Genomic DNA, 20708 nt, shown 5'->3' on the forward strand with positions numbered 1-20708 from the left:
AGAATCAGGTTTAATGTCACTGGCACATGTTGTGAAATTAGTTGTTGTTGGGGACAGCAGTACATAATAATTAAAAAAAATTCCAAGAAGAAACGTATGAAAGTAAATTAACTAAAGTACAAAAAGAATAATGAGGTGGTGTATATGGGCTCATTGTCCATTCAGAAATCTGATGGTGGAGGGGAAGAAGCTGTTCCTGAAACACTCAGTGTCTTCAGGCTCCTATACCTTCCCCTTGATGTGAGCAATAAGAAGGGGGCATATCCTGGATGATGGGGGTCCTTAATGATGGATGCCACCTTGAGGCAGCAAGACTATGTTACAACTGGTCACAGGGGAATGTACAAACTCCTCACAGACAGCAGCAGGAATTGATCCCCTATCACAATTGTGGGCACTGTAAAAAGTTACATGTGCCACTGTACTGTGGTAGTGGAAAGAGGAACTCAGCAAGTCTGGTTGCATCCAGAGAAATGAACAAACCATTGATGTTTCAGGCTGAGGCCCTTCTTCAGGATTGGAAAGGAAGGGGAGGACGCCAGAGGAAAAAAAGATGGGGGGGGGGGGGAAGGGAGATAGCTTGAAAGTGAAGGGTGAACCCAGGTGAGTAGAAAAGGTGAAGTCTGGAGAGGAAAGAATCTGATGGGAGAGGAGAGGATAGGAGAAAGGGAAGGAGAAGAGAATCCAGAGGGAGGTAAGAAGAGGTAAAAAGCCACAGTGGAGAATAGAAGCAGAGGGGAGGAGGAGAGAAATTGTTTTGTTACTGGAAGGAGAAATCGATATTCATGTCATCAGGTTGGGGGCTACTCAGATGGAATTAAAAAATGTTGTTCTTCCACCCTGAGGGTAGAATTTAGTGTTACAGTTATGGAGTAGCGCAGTGCAGGCAGACAATAAGGTGTATGGGCCATGACAAGGTGAATTGGAAAATCAAGAGTTCATCGTTTAAATTAAGAGAATTTCATTTAAGAGTCCAATAACTGTGGGACAGAACAGTGCTTGAGCTTGCAGCTATGCCTTCTCAACTTTTTGTATTTCTACCTGACAGGAGAGAGGAGACGATTCAAAATTGTTTCATGTCATTTCAAGTTCAAGTCTGAAGGAAGACAGGAAGACTGCAATCTTTGTTGATGTTGGTTGTTTTGCAAGGCTGTAGGAAGTAGACCCAGAGTCAGTGAAAGGGGCAGATGGTTTACGGGATGGACTGGGCTGTGTTCACGACTCTGCAATTCCTTGCAGTCTTTGGCAGGGTGGTCACCACACCGAGCTGTCATGTGCCTTGATTGGGTGACAGATTGGTATGCATGACCGCTTGGTGATTATTAAGGACAACAAAGGTTATGAGGAGAAGGCAGAAGAATTTGGTTGAGAGCGATAATAACCATGACTTGATGGCCATTCTGCTCCTATGTCTTAGAGTCAGAGACATTATCAAATTACTTTAGCCTTCTGAGGAAGTTGATGTTGGTGAGCATTCTAGAAATACACTTAGTGGCCACTTTATTAGATACACTTGTACACCTGTCGAAGTAAATATCATGTGGCAGCAACTCAATGCATGAAAGCATCCAGGCATGGTCAATCGCTTGGCTATTACGAGAGGGCATAGTTTTAAGTTTTAAGATCTCCCGGTTGCCACTCACTTCAGCTCTCCTTCACATTTCCATTCGGATATGTCCATACATGGCCTCCTCTACTGCCATGATGGGGCCAAACTTCAGATGGAGGAACAACATCTCATATACCGTCTGGGTAGTCTCCAGCCCCTTGGTATGAACATCGAATTCTTCAACTTCCAGTAATTCCCTCCCTCTCCTTTCCCCCATCCCACTTTCACTCGTGTTTCTATGTTTCTAAACGGTTCAGTTGTTGTTCAGACCAAACATCAAAATGGGGAAGAAATGTGATCTAAGTGACTGACTGTGGCATGATTGTTGGTGCCAGACTGGGTGGTTTGAGTATCTTAGAAATGGCTGATCTGGGATTTTCACACACAAGTTTCTAAAGTTTTCGGAAATTGGTGCAAAAAATAAAAGTCATCCAGCGAATGGCAGTTCTGTGGGTGAAAATGACTTTTTAATGAGAGAGGCGAGACTGGATCAAGCTGACAGGAAAGCGACAGTAACTCAAGTAACCACGTGTTATAACATTGGTGTGTAGAACAGCATCTCAATACACAAACAGGGAAAGTCTGCAGATGCTGGAAATCTGAACAACACACACAAAATGCTGGAGGAACACGGCAGGCCAGGCTGCATCTGTGGAAAAGAGTACAGTCAACATTTCAGGCTGAGACCCTTCGGCAGGACAAGGGGAGAAAAGCTGAGGAGTAGATTTAAAAGGTGGGGGGAGGGGAGAGAGAAACTCAAGGTGATAGGTGAACCCTGGATGGGGAGGGATGGAGTTAAAGAGTTGGGAAGTTGATTGGTGAAAGAGGCAGAAGGCCATGGAAGAAAGAAAAGGGGAGAGGAGCAGTAAAGGGAGGTGATGGGCGGGCGAGGAGATAAGGTGAGAGAGAGAAAAGGGCATGGGAAATGCTCTCAGTTTAGCCTCCTGCATATCAGTGAGACCTGTCGTAGATTGGGAGACCGCTTTGCTCAGCACCTACGTTCCATCTGCGAGAAAAAGTGGGATCTCGCAGTGGTCAACCATTTTAATTCCACTTCCCATTCCCATTCCGATGTGTCCATCCCTCCAGCGGCCGCCTCCACTGTTGTGATGAAGCCACACTTAGGTTGGAGGAACGACATCTTATATTCCGTTTGGGTGGCCTCCAACCTGATGACATGAACACAGATTTCTCAAACTTCCAGTAATGCCCCCAGCCCCCCTTCACCGTTTCCCATCCTTTTTTTGCTCTGTCACCTTACATTGAACACAACACATTGAAGTAGATGAGTCACAGCAACAAAAGACCACAAAAATCCACTCAATGGCTCCTTTATTCGCTCAGGGGTTTATTTAGTAAAGTGGCCACTTGAGTGTACATCACCAGTCTCTCACCTTTGCTGGATATCAGTCTTGGATTTCCCTCTCCAGTGTAGGAGCACCTTCACCATAAGGCCTGCAGTGGCTCAGAACAATACCTCAATGCTATCTTCCCAAAAGGCAAATACGAGTAGGTGATATTTTCTGACCTTGAAGCATAAATAATTAAAAGTCCTGATGAAGGGGTCGGCCTGAAATGTTGACTGTTTCTTCCTCTTCGTAGGTTCAGCCTAACCTGCTGAGTTCCTCCAGCATTTTTGTGTGTTACAGAGAGTCATAGAAAGCTACAGTGCAGAAATAGGCCCTTTGGCCCATCTAGTCCATGCTGAGCCATTTAAACATACCTAGCCCTATTGTACTATACCCAGATCATAGCCCTCGATAGTCCTTCCATCCGTATACCTGGCCAAACTTACTTTGGTCGATGAGATTGAAATCACATTCACCACTTGTGTTGGCAGCTTATTCCACATTCTCGCCACCTCTGAGTGAAGAAGTTTCCCCTCATGCTTCACCTAAACATTTCACCTTTCACCCCTAGCCCATGACCACCAGTTGTAGCCTCACCCAGCCTCAGTGGGAAAAGCCTGCTTGTATTTACCATACCTAGTTTTGTACACCTCTATCAAATCTCCTCTCAATCTTCTGCATTTGAAGGAATAAAATGGTAACGTATTTGATCTTATCTTATAACTCAGGCCCTTCAGTCCTGGCAAAATCTTTGATTGCTACAGGATCATTAATGGACACCAAAGGAAATCAATATTACTTAGCACATACCTTCATGTGACCCTAATGTTCTGCTAATCATACAGATAGCTAATGATGCAAAGCTCCATTCAGTATGGGTGTGCACATTATGCGGTAAAGTCATGATCCAGAAATCTAACAGCCCCTGACCAAAATTGAGTGAATGTGTCCCCGACTGTGCCAGCCAGCATTCAGGTGCTTTGTATTCACTGCACAAAGCAACTCTCTGAAACAGGAGAATTAAAAGCGTGCTGCAGATCAGATGCAATGTAATACAGCCATCGAATGATGTCAGTGAGAAAGCCTTGTGCTTCCATAGTACGGTTCATGGTCTCAGGATGTTTTGAATCAATGGAGAAAGTTATAAGTGACTACATTTCAAAGGCAGGGAACAGAGCAGTCAGGTTTTACACAGCAAAGCACAATGGACAATTGTTTCAGTCCGGGTTGAGTATCACTTAACCAAAGTTTTTTGGGCACTGACACGACATCACAGATGGAAAATTCCACAGGGTGTTGGGAAGGTTTGCAGGTGATACGCAGGTCTCTGCACATCGCGGACAGTTCTGAGAAATGTCTTCACGTAAGTAATGAACAGAAGCAAGTGAAAAGTAGCATATCATTGCAGAAACGAAAACTGAAGATCTTGAGTGTGTATTGAAAGAGTGGATTCATCAAAGTCGGAGTGAACAGAGTGGCATGCTGATCGTGAAACAGAATGAAAGTTGAAGATAATTGTGAATACTCAGCTGGCTGGTTGCAGGAATTTAAGAAAAGGCGTGTCATTAAATTTTTAAAGACGTAAACATTTTTTAAGATAAATTGTGTGCCAGTTAGCAGAGTAAGTCATCATGAAGATCGTCGCTGTTGAAAATCTAACCCCAGTATGAACCTTGTGTGTTCCTTCTACATAGCATCTGTTCCTGAGACCATTGGTTTTCCTTTTGCCTTCACCTACCTTTTGAGGCACTTCTCTAAAACCTTGAGGAATGGTGCAGCTCCCAATCCAAGATGCCTTAGGATTGTAGTTAATTAGCTCCTAATTGTCCGAGGGTCTTCTCTTCTCTTCTCGAGGGAAGCCAAGGTCTCTTTACAGGTGCTGATTAATTTGATTCTGAGCTTTCCAGTTGCTGTGGACATTCTGTGGGCCCTGTGTCGTTAGCCTGCCACAGTTTGGCAAGAAGTAGAGCTAGTTCTGGAGAAAAGGTCTTTCTGTTCTGCAAATGGTGTCGTAACCTCTGCTATATTACCTGCTTTCCTGTGGAGTGAAAAAAAATTGCCTTCAGGAGAAAACTGAGTTGGATCACCCGTTCTCACTGAAAATGGTTAGATCTGATTAAACATCAAAGCAAAAATTTATTATCAAATTATCACACACAATCCTGAGATTCATTTTCTTGTAGGCATACAGCACTAACTTGGCCATTGTGTGCAAAAGACAACAAACCCTGTAAGTTCTTGAAGAAAGAAATAATAATATATAAATAAGCAATAAATATTGAGAATATGAGAGGGCGCGTCCTTGAAAGTGAGTCCATATAGTTTGTGGGAACAGGTCAGTGATGGGGCAAGTGAAATTGAGTGAGGGTATTATCCCCTTTGGTTCAAGAGCCTGATGGTTCAGGGGTAAGAACTGTTCCTGAACTTAGTGGTGTGAGTCTTGAGGCTCCAGTACCTTCTTCCTGATGGCAGCAGCGAGAAAGGAGCATGACCTGGGTCAAGCGGCTCCCTGATAATGGATGCTGCTTTCCTGTGACAATGCTTGGCATGGATGTGCTCAATGGTGAGGAGGCCGTTAACAGCGATGGACTGGGCCGTATCCAACACTATTTGTAGGATCTAGCATTCAAGGGCATTGGTGTTTCCATACCAGGCTGTGATGTATCCAGTCAATATATTCTCCACTGCACATCTATATATGTTAGTCAGAGTTTCAGATACCATGCCCCTCTTTGCAAATTCCTAAGAAAGTAGAGGCACTGCCATGCTTTCTTCGTAATTGTACTTACATGCTGGGCCCAGGACAGGTCCTCCAAAGTTATAACATGGATGAATTTAAAGTTGTTGACCCTCTTCTCCTTCCATCCTCCTCTGGGGACTCGTTCAAAGACCTGTGTTTTCCTCCTCCTGATGCGAATATTCAGCTCCTTGGTCTTGCTGACATAGAATAAGATGTTTTTGTTATGTTATCACTCTTCCAGATTTTCAATCTCCCTCCTAAATGCTGATCCTGCACCACCTTTGGTTTGCCCTATGACATCAGTGAAATCAGCAACTTGAATATAGCATTTGAGCTGTGCTTAGCCACACAGTCATGTGTAAAGTGAGTTGGGTGGGGGCTAAGTACACAGCCTTGTGCACCTTTGCTGATGAAAAAGTTCAGTTTTTTTTTTAAAACTACTTGGGATAAAAGAGGTACGACTGCGCAGGCGTGGGACCTCAGAGCGCGGAAGATTTAAAAAAGAACACCGCCATATCCAGTGGGCAGCGGAGTGAACGGATACAGAGTGATAGGGCTTTGGCTCAACGGGCTTAGGCGGAAATGGGAAGAGGCTTCCTGCGACCGTTGAGTCTTACAGTTAAGCGGTAGGTTACAGGTTTATTTATTTAGAGCTAACAGTAGCATTAGAGGTATGCATTAAGGATTAGTGTTGTGCCTGGAGTGCAAGAAGTGGGGACCTTGGGAGACTCCCAGACTCCCCCAGGAAAATATCTGCTCCAGATGCAATGCGATGAAGCTCCTTAGGGATTGTGTGAGGGATCTGGAGCAACAACTTGATGACCTTCAGCTAATTAGAGAAAGTACCAATAGAGAAATAGTGGACAGCACCTCTGTGACAGTCCCCCTCAGGAATCGATATATAGTTTTAGATCCTGTTGGAGAGGTTGACCAGTCAGAGGAAGACCACAACGAACGGGACTCTGATACTCTGCCCAGTGCCGTGATCAAGAGAGCAAGGTGAAATGCAGTTGTTATAGTGGATTCCATCGTGAGGGGAACAGACGAGAGATGCTGTGAGCTGGACAAGGATACCCGGATAGTGTGTTGCCTCCCTGGTGCGAGTGTACGAGATATCTCGGATCGGGTCCAGAGTATTCTCAGGAGCAAGGGCGAGCAACCAGAAGTCTTGGTACATGTTTGTACCAATGACATAGACAGAAAAAGAGGAGGTCCTGAAGGAAGATTACTGGCAGCTAGGAAGAAAATTGAAAAGCCAGACCTCCAGAGTAATAATCTCAGGATTACTGCCTGAGCCACGCGCTAATGATTGTAAGAATAGCAGAATTAAGCAGATGAATGTGTGGCTAAGTAACTGGTGCAGAGGGCAGGGCTTCAAATTCTTAGATCACTGGGATCTATTTTGGGGAAGGCATGACTTATACAGAAAAGATGGGTTACACCTGAACTCAAAGGGTACTAATATCCTGGCGGGTTTGTTTAATATAGCTGTTAGGGAGGGTTTAAACTGAGTTGGCAAAAGGAAGGAAAGCAGGGTGTTAGGGTCGAGGAAGAGGAAAATAGAATTAAGTCAAGCAAGTCCTTCTGTTTAGGAGGATTTAAACGAATGTGGCAGGGGGATGGGAACAAGTGCAGAGAGACAGGGGTGTAAAATGAGGGTAGAAGCAAAAAGTAGTAAGGAGAAAAGTAAAAGTGGCTGGTAGGCAAATCCAGGGCAAAAATCAAAAAGAGCCACTTTTCAACATAATTGTATAAGGGCTAAGAGTGTTGTAAAAACAAACCTGTAGGCTTTATGTGTCAATGCAAGGAGCATTCGTAACAAGGTGGATGAATTGAATGTGCAGATAGTTATTAGTGAATATGATATAGTTGGGGTCACAGAAACATGGCTCCAGGTGACCAAGGATGGGAGCTCAACATCCAGGGATACTCAATATTCAGGAGGGGTAGACAGGAAAGAAAAGGAGGTAGGGTAGCGTTGCTGGTTAGAGAGGAGATTAACATAATAGAAAGGAAGGACATTAGCCTGGAGAATGTGGAATTGATATGGGTACAGCTGCATAACATTAAGGGGCAGAAAATGCTGGTGGGAGTTGTGTACAGGCCACCTAACAGTAGTAGTGAGGTTGGGGATGGCGTTAAACAGGAAATTAGAAATGCGTGCAATAAAGGAACAGAAGTTATATTGGGTAACTTCAATCTACATATAGATTGGGTGAACCAAATTGGTAAGGGTGCTGAGGAAGAGGATTTCTTGGAATGTATGCGGGATGGTTTTCTGAACCAACATGTTGAGGAACCAACTAGAGAGCAGGCCATTCTAGATTGGATATTGAGCATTAAGGAAGGGTTAGTTAGCAACCTTGTCGTGCGAGGCCCCTTGGGTAAGAGTGACCATAATATGGTGGAATTCTTCATTAAGATGGAGAGTGACATAGTTAATTCAGAAACAAAGGTTCTGAACTTAAAGAAGGGTAACTTTGAAGGTATGAGACGTGAATTAGCTAAGATAGACTGGCAAATGATACTTAAAGGGTTGACGGTGGATATGCAAAGGCAAGCATTTAAAGATCGCATGGATGAACTACAACAATTGTTCATCCCAGTATGGCAAAAGAATAAACCAGGGAAGGTAGTGCACCTGTGGCTGATGAGGGAAATTAGGGATAGTATCAAGTCCAAAGAAGAAACATACAAATTAGCCAGAAAAAGTGGCACACCTGAGGACTGGGAGAAATTCGGAGTCCAGCAGAGGAGGACAAAGGGCTTAATTAGGAAAGGGAAGAAAGATTATGAGAAAAAGCTGGCAGGGAACATAAAAACTGACTGTAAAAGTTTTTATAGATATTTGAAAAGAAAAAGTTTGGTTAAGACAAATGTAGGTCCTTTACAGTCAGAAACAGGTGAATTGATCATGGGGAACAAGGACATAGCAGACCAATTGAATAACTACTTTGGTTCTGTCTTCACTAAGGAGGACATAAATAATCTTCCAGAAATAGTAGGGGACTGAGGGTCTAGTGAGATGGTGGAACTGAGGGAAATGCATGTTAGTAGGGAAGTGGTGTTAGGTAAATTGAAGGGATTAAAGGCAGATAAATCCCCAGGGCCAGATGGTCTGCATCCCAGAGTGCCTAAGGAAGTAGCCCAAGAAATAGTGGATGCATTAGTGATAATTATTCAAAACTCTTTAGATTCTGGATTGGTTCCTGAGGATTGGAGGATGGCTAATGTAACCCCACTTTTTAAAAAAGGAGGGAGAGAGAAACCATGGGATTATAGACTGGTTAGCCTGACATCGGTGGTGGGGAAAATGCTAGAGTCAGTTATCAAAGATGTGATAACAGCACATTTGGAAAGAGGTGAAATCATCGGACAAAGTCAGCATGGATTTGTGAAAGGAATATCATGTCTGACAAATCTTATAGAATTATTTGAAGATGTAACTAATAGAATGGATAGGGGAGAATCAGTGGATGTGGTATATTTGGATTTTCAAAAAGCTTTTGACAAGGTCCCACACAGGAGATTAGTGAGCAATCTTAAAGCTCATGGTATTGGGGGTATGGTATTGATGTGGATAGAGAATTGGTTGGCAGACAGGAAGCAAAGAGTGGGAGTAAACAGGACCTTTTCAGAATGGCAGGCAGTGACTAGTGGGGTATCGCAAGGCTCAGTGCTGGGACCCCAGTTGTTTACAATATATATTAATGATTTAGATGAGGGAATTAAATGCAGCATCTCCAAGTTTGCGGATGACATGAAGCTGGGCGGCAGTGTTAGCTGTGAAGAGGATGCTAAGAGGATGCAGGGTGACTTGGATAGGTTAGGTGAGTGGGCAAATTCATGGCAGGTGCAATTTAATGTGGATAAATGTGAGATTATCCACTTTGGTTGCAAGAAGAGGAAAACAGGTTATTATCTGAACGGTGGCCGATTAGGAAAAGGGGAGGTGCAACGAGACCTGGGTGTCATTGTACACCAGTCATTGAAGGTGGGTATGCAGGTACAGCAGGCGGTGAAAAAGGTGAATGGTATGTTGGCATTCATAGCAAAAGGATTTGAGTACAGGAGCAGGGAGATTCTGCTGCAGTTGTACAAGGCCTTGGTGAGACCGCACCTAGAATATTGTGTGCAGTTTTGTTCCCCTATTCTGAGGAAAGACATTCTTGCCGTAGAGGGAGTATAGAGAAGGTTCACCAGATTGATTCCTGGGATGGCAGGACTTTCATATGAAGAAAGACTGGATCGACTTGTCTTATACTCGCTAGAATTTAGAAGACTGGGGGGGATCTTATTGAAAAATATAAAATTCTAAAGGGATTGGACAGGCTAGATGCAGGAAGATTGTTTCCGATGTTGGGGAAGTCCAGAACGAGGCGTCACAGTTTAAGGATAAAGGAGAAGCCTTTTAGGACCGAGATGAGGAAAAACTTCTTCACACAGAGAGTGGTGAATCTGTGGAATTCTATGCCACAGGAAACAGCTGAGGCCAGTTCATTGGCTATATTTAAGAGGGAGTTAGGTATGGCCCTTGTGGCTAAAGGGATCAGGGGGTATGGAGAGAAAGCAGCTGCAGGGTTCTGAGTTGGATGATCAGCCATGATCATACTGAATGGCGATGCAGGCTTGAAGGGCTGAATGGCCTACTCTTGCACCTATTTTCTATTTTTCTATGTTTCTATGAAAGTTGTGGAGGAGATGTTGTTGCCAATTCAAACTGACTGAAGAGCGAGGAAATTGAGGATCCAATTGCATTACTGATTAGTTTTGAAGGGATGATGGTATTGAATGCCAAGCTGTAGTGGATAAAGACTATCTTTGCTGTCCAGATGTTCCAGATTAATTTATTAATCGCATGTATTTTTAAACTTACTGTGAAAATCATTGTTTGCATTAACAACCAACTTGTGGAGGATGTGCTTGGGGCAGACCACAAGTGTCACTCGACATTCTGGTGCCAACATCGCCCACCCACGGCGTTCAGCAGAAGAGCACATTGCCAATATACAACTGAAGCAACAGCAAAAATAAACCCCTTTCCCATCCCATCCCCCACTCCCTCTACAACCCAGGACAGGCCACCTCCAAACCTCCAACCTTACAGACTGTGGCACTGGAATCTTAGACATCGGGCCTCCGATCTCTGAACTCGCTGACCTTGAAGCTTCAACCTCTTGAATCACAAACCTTTGGGGCTTCGACTTCCAGGACTCCCAGCTCAAAGGCCTCTGACATCCAGTACTGCCAACTGACCTCAGGCTTTCTAACCCAGGACTTGCTGACATTGGACCCCTGGCCCCAGGAGTTGCCAACCTCGAGGATCTCCAGCCCTCATTCTTGCAGACCTCAGACATCCATCCTTGGGGATCGCTGGCAGTGATTTACGGAAATCTACACCCCTCAGCAATTTCAGCAGCAATATAACAGATGGAGTCAACTAACCCTATGTATAGTCTTGTATACGATGTTGACAACTTTGATGGCAGCACATGCTGCAAGCTTCAGCTATTACAAAGTTCAAACTAAGGTTGTTATCAAAGTACGTGTATATCACCATATACAACCCTGAGATTAATTTTCTTGTGAGCATAGTCAGTAAATCCAAGAAACACAACAGAATCAGTGAGAGACTGAGCCCAACAGGACGGACAACCAATGTGCAAAAGACACCAAACTGTACAAATACAAAAAAAAAGAAAAAAAGATAATAAATAAGCAATAAATACTGAGAATGTGAGATGAAGAGTCCTTAAAAGTGAGTCCAGGTTGCTCTCCTAGGGATTTTGACCTCCAGGTTCGCTGACTTTGTGGCTTTGACCTTGACTCACCAACCTTTATGGCTGAAAGGTTGTGGACACAGTTCTGTGTTGGGGAAAGTGAAGTTCTCCACTGTGGTTCAAAAGCCTGATAGTTGAGGGGTGATAACTGCTCCTGAACCTGGTGGTGTGCAACTTGAGGCTCCTAGACTTTCTTCCTGATGGCAGCAGTGAGGAGAGACCATGGCCTGGATGGTGGGAGTCCTTGATGATGGATGTTGCTTTCCTGCGACAGCACTCAGTGTAGATGTGCTCAATAGTGAGGAGGGCTTTACCTGTGCTGAACTGGGCCTTTCTGCTTTTTGTAGGATGTTCCATTGAAGCACTTTGGTGTTTTCTGCTGGGTCTTGCCACTGTTGTGAATGTTGTTAGATCTGCAGACTCGCATTAGCTGTTTCATTGTGCGCCACCATTCATTGCTGTGTGTGACACAACTGGAGCACTTCGATGTGTCTGCTTGGCACTCTGTGAAAGCCTTCTAATCCCAGGCTGAGGCCAAGTACAGACTTGAGGAACAACCCTCTGTTTCTCCATCTCACATTTCTGCAAATCAAAGGGATGAATGTTGTGAATGCTCCAATTTCAGTGAACTTACATCCTCTTTTCTCTTCCCTAATCCTCCTGCACACACCTCCATTTTCCACCTCCCTCCCCGCCCACTTCTAGCCCCCATTACCTAGTTTCTCTCCCTCCCCCCACTTGGTTATATATCTCCTGTGACGCACTTGGTCCTCTATCTACTCCCCTTTCTCCACTCGAACCATCTGCCCAGTGTCTCTCCTTCTGTCTGGTTACACTCACTGTCTTCCATCCACTCCATAATGTACTGATTAGGCACAGGAGTACATTCAGCCAGAGACTCATTCCACCGAGATGGAACACTGAGCATCATAGGAAGTCATTCCTACCTGTGGCCATCAAACTTTACAACTCCTCCCTTGGAGTGTCAGACACCCTGAGTCAATAGGCTGGTCCTGGACTTATTTCCACTTGGCATTATTTACTTACTATTATTTAATTATTTATGGTTTTATATTGCTATATTTCTACGCTATTCTTGGTTGATGTGACTGTAATGAAACCCAATTTCCCTCGGGATCAATGAAGTATGTCTGTCTGTCTGTCTGTCTGTCTGTCTTTCATTTTTAAAATCTGACACACATTTATTTTAAATGATGATCCAGGACGAGAATCAATATCAGGTTTATTACCACTGACATTATACTCGGTGGCCACTTAATTAGGTATAGGTGGTATCTAATCAGGTGGCCCCTGAGTAGATTTCTGTATGTTCTGGGTCTTCTGCTGCTGTAGCCCAACCACTTCAATATTTGACATGTTGTGCATTCAGAGATGCTCTTCTGCACACCATTGTTATAACACGTGGTCATTAGAATTACTGTCACCTTCCTGTCAGCTTGAACCAGCCTGGCCATTCTCCTCTGACCTCTCTCATTAACAAGGTGTTTTCACTCACAGAACTGCTGCTCACTTTTTTTTTGCACCATTCTCTATAAAATCTTGAGCAGGAGTTCACAGCCGTTTTTTATGCCATAGACCAATATTAATAAGCAAGAGGTCTGTGGTCTCCAGTTTGGGAGCACCTGTATTAGGAGCCGTTGTGAGTGAAAGTCCCAGGAGATCAGCCGTTTTTGAGATACTCAAACCACCCCATCTGGCACCAACAATCATTCCACAGTCAAGGCCACTTAGATCACATTTTGCCCCCTTTCTAATGTTTGATCTGAACAACAACTGAAGCTCTGTGCCAAGTCTGCATGTTTTTATGTATTGAGTTGCTGCCACATGATTGTCTGATTAGTTATCTGCATTAAGAAGCAGGTGTACCTAACAGAGTGGCCTCTGAGTGTATGTCATTTAATTTGTTTTGCCATAGAAGTGCGGTGCGATACATTATAAAATACCATGTTGCAATAAAAATATTAAAAAATAGTGAAAAAAGGAGAGCAAAATGGTAAGGTAGTGCTCGTGCGTCCGTGTACCGTTCAGAAATCCGATGGTGGCGGGGAAGAATCTGTTTCAGAAATGTTGACTATCCAATTTCAGGCTTCTATACCTCCTCCCTGGTTGTAGGAGAAGAGGGCATGTCCTGGATTCTATTCTCAAATGTTTAATCCTTGCCACAAGAGATATAAAGTATTGTTTGGATGGCCATGTGCAGTCAATGTGACTTCATCTTCAGTGTAGTACTGCTGAAAATCCAGGATTACCTGCCAGCATGTGAACTGCAGGCCTGCAGGTCATGGGTCATAAAGTAAACCTTTCCTGACCATTCTGATGTCAGAATCAGAGTCAGGTTTATTATCATATGTCATGAATTTTAGTGTTTTACCAGCATCAGAACAATGCAATAAGTTAAAAATACTATAAGGTTACAATAAGAAATATAAACAAATTTAAAAATAGTACAAAAAGAGAGCATAGCAGTGAGATAGTGTTAACGAACTGTTCAGAAATCTGATGGCAAAGGGGAAGCGGCTGTTCCTGAATCACTGAGTGTGTGTCTTCAGACCCCTGTGCCTCCTTCATGATAATAATAAGAGAATATGTCTTGCATGGTGAGGGTCCTCAGTGATGGAGGTTGCCTTCTTGAAACTTTGCATTTTGGAGATGTCCTCGATGGTGGGGAGCTTTTGCCATAAAGGAGTTGTCTGAGCCTACAACCATTCCTTCATTTTGTAGCTGTGTCTTCTTGTTTGGTTTAACAGCTCAGGAATGTGATGCCCACCTCCAGCCATGGACCTCCCTGACCCTACCCTGACACAACACCCTGAATTCATGTGTTGTGGTCTCTGGGCAGGTAACCAAGGCAGGAGTGCTGCTGTTAATAAATATGAGACCACTCAGATGCTGGAAATCCAGCGTAACACACACAAAATGCTGAAGGAACTCAGCAGGCCAGATTGCTAATTAGAAGAATGAACAATTGACGATTTGGGCCAAGGCCCTTCATCAGGACTGGAAAGGAAGGGGGTAGAAGGTGGAAAGAAGTACAAGCTGGGATGTCTTCCCCTGGCTTCTTGCTTGTGGACATACCTCAGTTCTGAAATTTGCTTTCATTGATGGCACAATTTGTTTTTGGGGTGTTTGGTGGTCGTTTTTTATTGGTTCGATTGATTTTCTTTGCTTTGTGGCTGCTTGTAAGGAGGCTAATCTCAAAGTTGTATATAGTATACATACTTTGATAATAAATGTACTTTGAAATCTTGTGCAACTCACACAGAATGCTGGAAGAACTCAGCAAGTCCCCCGACCCTTTCTGACCAACTTCTTATTCAAAGATTCAAAGTACATTTATTATCAAAGAATATATAAATTACAAAACCTTGAGATTTGTTTGCTTAACAGGCAGTTGCAAAGCAAAAAACCTGAAAGAACCCGATTTAAAAAAAAAATAACACCAACCCCCAGTGCCCACAGAGAAAAAGAAAAAAAAAACACAAATCATGCAAACAATAGAGGCGAGAAGCAACCTCAACATTCTGAACCAAATTGAATATTGAATCCTTAGGTTCAAATCCCTGGAGCAGCCTAGAGTAGGCCCGAAGGCTCGATATTCAGTTAATTGTATTAGCGGGCCAAATCACCGCAAAGTTCACAGACACGAAGCACAGTGGCCGAGGCCGTCTCACAACCATAGCATCACAGAGAGAGGAGTCCCCATACTACGTGGGCTGGTGTTTAACTTGTCTGAACCTTGCACTAGGACCCAGGCCCTGCCCACGATGAATTGTTCTGGGCCTAGATTTTGCTGTTACAGAAGCTGCTCTTGAACTCAACAACTTGGCATGGCACTTACAACGATCCTGCCTTGCCCAACTCTAAACATCCTGCCTTTCCAGTCTATATAGGCTAGCATTTAATGTCCAAACAGCTATTGTACCTCATATTAGGACCTGGGCCTCACCACAATGAATTGCTCTGGGCCGAGATCACTTCATTCAGTGATATGCTTCGGACCCGGATTTCACTGCTGATGAGGCCGTCCTTGACCTCTCCAAACAACAACGACACACAAAATGCTGGTGGAACACAGCAGGCCAGCCAGCATCTATAGGGAGAAGCGCTGTCGATGTTTCAGGCCGAGACCCTTCATCAGGACTAACCGAAAGGAAAGATAGAAAGAGATTTGAAAGTAATGGGGGGAGGGAGAAATGCGAAATGATAGGAGAAGACCGGAGGGGGTGGGATGAAGCTTGACCTCTCCAAATCGGCTTGGCCCTCAGAGAGGTCCACCCTTGCACCCAGGTTAGCTGGACATCTTAAACCAGAAGTTTCCCCTTTCTGGAGCCTGATGAAGGGTCCCGGCCTGAAACATTGAATTTTAATTCCTCTCTATATGTGCTGCCTGACCTGCTGAGTTCCTCCAGCAATTTGTGTGTGGTGCCGTTGTTGAGGTAATCTGTCATTGTTGCTCATGTTGCTGTTAGTAGGATGACACTATTGTATAATGTGGACATGCCTGCTTGTTCAATAACAGTCAAAGCACTTAAAACCATATTAATCATTTGATAACAGTTTAATGTGAGCAGATGATCTGGATAAAGGCAAGTATCATTAATTTATTGCAATACTTCATTTCTGCATTTATTTCCTCCTTTCTCCTTTGAGATTAATGATTTTCTACTGAATAGTAATCTACATCATCAATTCATGAGTGAATCCAAAACTGTTCTGCTTGATTTCAGTTCTGTTTTGTACAAGGCTTTGAGTTCTGATACCATTTTGCCACACTGAGGATTATTCATTTGGAGATACGGCATGCTAACAGGCCCTTCTGGCCCACACCACCCAATTACACCCATATGACTAATTAACCTACTAACCCATAGTTCAAAGTAAAATTATTATCGAACTACCTATGTGTCACCATATACTACACTGAAATTGATACTTTTTTGGGCATTCACAGTAAAGGAAAGAAAAACAGTAAAGCCATTGAATGACTACACACAGCAAAGATAGACAAACAATCAATGTACAAATGACAACAAAGTATGTTGATACAAAAAGAAAAACAAAATAATAATAATAATAGATAAATAAGCAATAAATATCAAGATTATGTGTTGTGGAGTCCTTGAAGAAGAAACTATAGGCTGTGGAAACAGTTCAGTGTTTGGGTGAGTGATGTTATCCTCACAGGTTCAGGACTGCCTGATGGTTGAGAGATAATAACTGAGCCTGAAGCTGGTGGTGTGGGACCTAAGGCTCCTGCACCTCCTTTGCAATAGTGGCAGTGAGAAGAGTGCATGGCCTGGATGGTGGGGGTCCCTGATAATGGATGCTGCTTTCCTGCAACATTGCTCTTTGTCGATGTGCTCAATGATGCGAGGACTTTGGGATGTAAGAGGAAAACGGAGCACCCTGAGGAAACCCATGTGGTTATGGGGAAAATGTGCCAACTCCTTACAGACAGTGATGGGAATTGAAAACCAATTTCTGGAATGATACCTAAAACTTTGAGAAACTTCTGTAGTTGTGGATTGGGCATACTTTGACTGGCTGCATCACAGCCTAGTACGGAAGCACCAATGCCCTTGAATATAAAATCTCCAAATAGTAGTGTGTGCAGCCCAGTCTATCATGAGTAAAGCCCTCCCCGCTATTCAGTACGTCTACACAAAACACTGTTGCACGAAAGCAGCATCCAACATCAAGGGACCCCCACCACCCAGGAAATGCTGTCTTCTCACTTCTGACATCAGGAAGATGGTACAGGAGCCTTAGGTCTCACGCCACTGGGTTCAGGAATGGTTATTACCCTTCAACAATCAGGCTCTTGAACCAAAGGGGATAACTTCACTTGCCCAATCACTGAACTATTCCCATTACCGATGGACTCACTTTGGAAGACTTGTGATGTTCTTGATATTTATTGCTTACAGTCGGCCCTCCTTATCCGCGAATTCCACATCCGCAAATTCAATCAACCGCAAATCGTGAAAACCCAGAAGTGCTCTTCCAACTCTTGTTGTTCGAGCAAGTACAGACTTTTTTTTGGGTCATTATTCTCTGAACAATGTAGTGTAACAACTATTTTACATAACATTTACATTGAGTTAGGTATTATAAGTAACCTATAGATGATTTAAAGTGTTTGGGAGGATGTGTGTGGGTTCTCATGTATCGGGATCGAAAGAAGTTCTCTTACTAAGTAAGTCGGAACAGGTACATCTGGTATTATTTAGCGTCAGTTAGTCAAATGTTTGTCTTAGTATATAGTGTATATTTTACCTTTCTATGCATATAAAACACTTAAGAAAGTATGATTCAGTGCCGGGCTCAGGAACAGAAGGTCCCGAGATCCATCTAGTGACAGACCATACCCGAGCGCGCTCTCCACCGAGCTGGGTTGATGTGGAGGATCAAAAACCCAAAACCCCAAAACCCAATAATTAAACCACTGCACTGCTTAGTAATAATTGTAACTTTCATTGGGGCAGAACCTTGCTCACTTTATCCTTTAAAATTGTACCAATCGTTAACCGACATAGCCTAATGCTTTTCCAATGACCGATGGCGTTTCACCTCTTTCCGATCGCTTTATTATTTACACTTTATTTTCAGTCGTGATCGTGATTACTTTCGTGAACAGAAACACTGTGGATTCCGCAGGGTCCTAAGGTCCACCGCATTAAGCCAGGTGGAATAAGGAACTTGAGCATCCGCAAATTTTGGTATCCGCGAGGGGTCCCGGAACCAATCCCTCACGGATAAGGAGGGCCGACTGTAGTTATTTATTACAATTATGACTTTCTTTTTGTACTTGCACTGTTCTTTCTCTTTTACACACTGGTTGAGCACCCAAATTGGTGCAGTCTTTCATTGATTCTGGTATGGTTAATATTCCATTATGGATTTCTTCATTATGCCCAAAACAAAATGAATCTCAGAGTTGTGTATGTAACATATATGTACTTTGATAATAAATTCACTTTGAACTTTAAACTTAAAAGCGTTACACCAACTGTGATACTACAGGGCCGCTTCAGATTTCCCCTCAGATTCATCTTAAATATACATGTACATCAAAATATTGAAACGTGAAGTCATTTGCATCAATGATTAATGAAATCCCAAGGATATGCTGGGGGCAGATGACAAGTATCATCACGCTTCTGGTGCAAACATAGCATGCTCTCAACTCAATAACCTTAACCCCTGTGACTTATGGTATGTGGGAGGAAACTGGAGCACCTGGAGAAAACCTATGTAGTCATGAAGAGAACATACGTTCTCCCAACGGACAATGGTGGAATTGAATCTCGGTAGCATTACGTGAGCCACTACCTACAGTGTCACAGTTTTTGATCTTTGTTTTCTATTTTTGTTTTTCACACTATTGCATTTTTGCTTTGCTAAGTAAGATTCTCTTCTTTCTCTTCGCAGCGGTGTGGAATTTTATTCCAACTCACGAGTGTCATGTCCCCCTACAAATTGGAGACACAGTCCACATCCTTCAAGTGTTCGAAGGTGAGTGTGCACCCATTGAAATTCAAGGCCACCTGTCGCCCCTTTGTTATAGATTCATAGAGTTCTACAGCATGGAAACACGCCCTTCAGAGCAACTCGTTCATGCCAACCAAAACAGATCTCATTTGCCATATTCCTCCTGAATATTCCTATCCATGAAATGTCCAAACGATTTGTAGAAATTTGTACATTTTTCCCAGGGCACAAATGCCTATTATGAAAAGGGCATCTTTTTAAAGTAATGAGAGGAAGTACAACAGGGGTGTCAGATGTAGGGTTTTTACACAGTGAGTGGTGGGTGAGTGGAATGCTTTGCTGAGGGTGGTGGTGAAAGCAGATACTTAGGGGACCTTGAGGAGATTTCTAGATAGGAACTTAGATGAAAGAAAAATGGAGGGCTATGTGGGAGTAAGTTCAAAGGTTGGCATAATTTCATGGGTAAAAGGACCTAAACTGTGCTGTACTGTTCTATATACTTCGGAAAATGAAAATAAAATGTGGGCCATGCACAAGTGAAACAGCTCTGTGAGGGAGCTGTGAACGTGTGTAAGTTTCTCTGTCAATGACTCAGATGATGGAATTGATTGCTTTGTGACAATATTTGCAGATGATACGAAGATGGGTGGAGGGGCAGGTCGTTTCGCGGAAGTAGAGAGGCTATGAAAGGACTTGGACAGACATAGAAGTGTATTGTTATGCACTTTGGTAGAAGAAGAAACTGGAAGGAATTTTTTTTTTAAATCTGAGGTGCAAAGGGACTTGGGGAGTTCTTGTGCACAGTTCCCTAAAGGTTAATTTGCAGGTTGAGTCTGTGGTGAGGAAGGCAAATGCAGTGTTAGCATTCATTTCGAGAGGACTAGAATATAAAAGCAAGGATGTGGTGTTGAAGCTTTATCAGGCACTGGTAAGGCCTTACTGAGTATTGTGAGCAGTTTTTAGCCCGTTATCGGAGAAAGAATGTGCTGAGATTGCAGAGGGGTCAAAGGAGGTTCACAAAAATGATATCGGGATTGAAAAACTTGTCATATGAAGAGTGTTTGATGGCTCTGGGCCTGTATTCACTGGAATTCAGAAAAATGAGTGTTGACCTCAATTAAACCTATCGAATGGTGAAATGCAGAAGATTGGGGCTGAGAGGGAAAATGGATCAGCCATGTTGAAATGGCAGAGCAGACTCGATGGGCCCAATGGCCTGATTCTGCTCCTATGGTCTTATTGTCTTAACACAGTCCTGTTTACCAGCAATTAGTCTAGACTCTTCCATGTCTTTGTGATTAAAGCACTTACCTAAATACATTGAAAATGCTGTGAGTGTACCTGGCTGCACAACATTCTTGGGCCTTTCCCTTTTACTGCCTTGCTTTTCCCTATCCCATTGGCATTCCCACTACCTCAGTATCATGATGTGATGGATGATCTGTACAGGCGGCATTCTTCCCTGTGACAATAATATATCAACTTCCAATCAGTTCCAAATCCCCCCCACCCTTCAGGTGAAAATTTCTTCACTGGATACCCCTTACATGTCTTTACACTTAATATTTTATACTATGAATTTGATTAAAGTCTCATCAAATTGTGCTTACTCACTACTCGTGTAGTGTCTGTGCCCCCAGTTTACCCCTGTTCGCCTAGGGTGAACAGCTGTCGCCCCGCCAATAGTACAATACTTCGGAGTAAATACGCTGTAATGC

The 20708-nt window shown here is 43.3% G+C and overlaps 1 protein-coding gene across 1 annotated transcript in view; it reads left to right on the forward strand.

The window, feature by feature from the left end:
• Positions 1 to 20708, forward strand: part of LOC132391940 (dedicator of cytokinesis protein 2-like) — a 1209929-nt gene that overhangs the window by 83620 nt on the left and 1105601 nt on the right. Inside the window, exon 2 of the mRNA XM_059965744.1 lies at positions 18931 to 19014. Coding sequence (XP_059821727.1) covers positions 18931 to 19014 — 84 coding nt within the window. The remainder of the gene's footprint in view (positions 1 to 18930; positions 19015 to 20708) is intronic.

Source organism: Hypanus sabinus, chromosome 3, assembly GCF_030144855.1.
Source record: "Hypanus sabinus isolate sHypSab1 chromosome 3, sHypSab1.hap1, whole genome shotgun sequence".
Classification (NCBI taxonomy): Eukaryota; Metazoa; Chordata; class Chondrichthyes; order Myliobatiformes; family Dasyatidae; genus Hypanus; species Hypanus sabinus.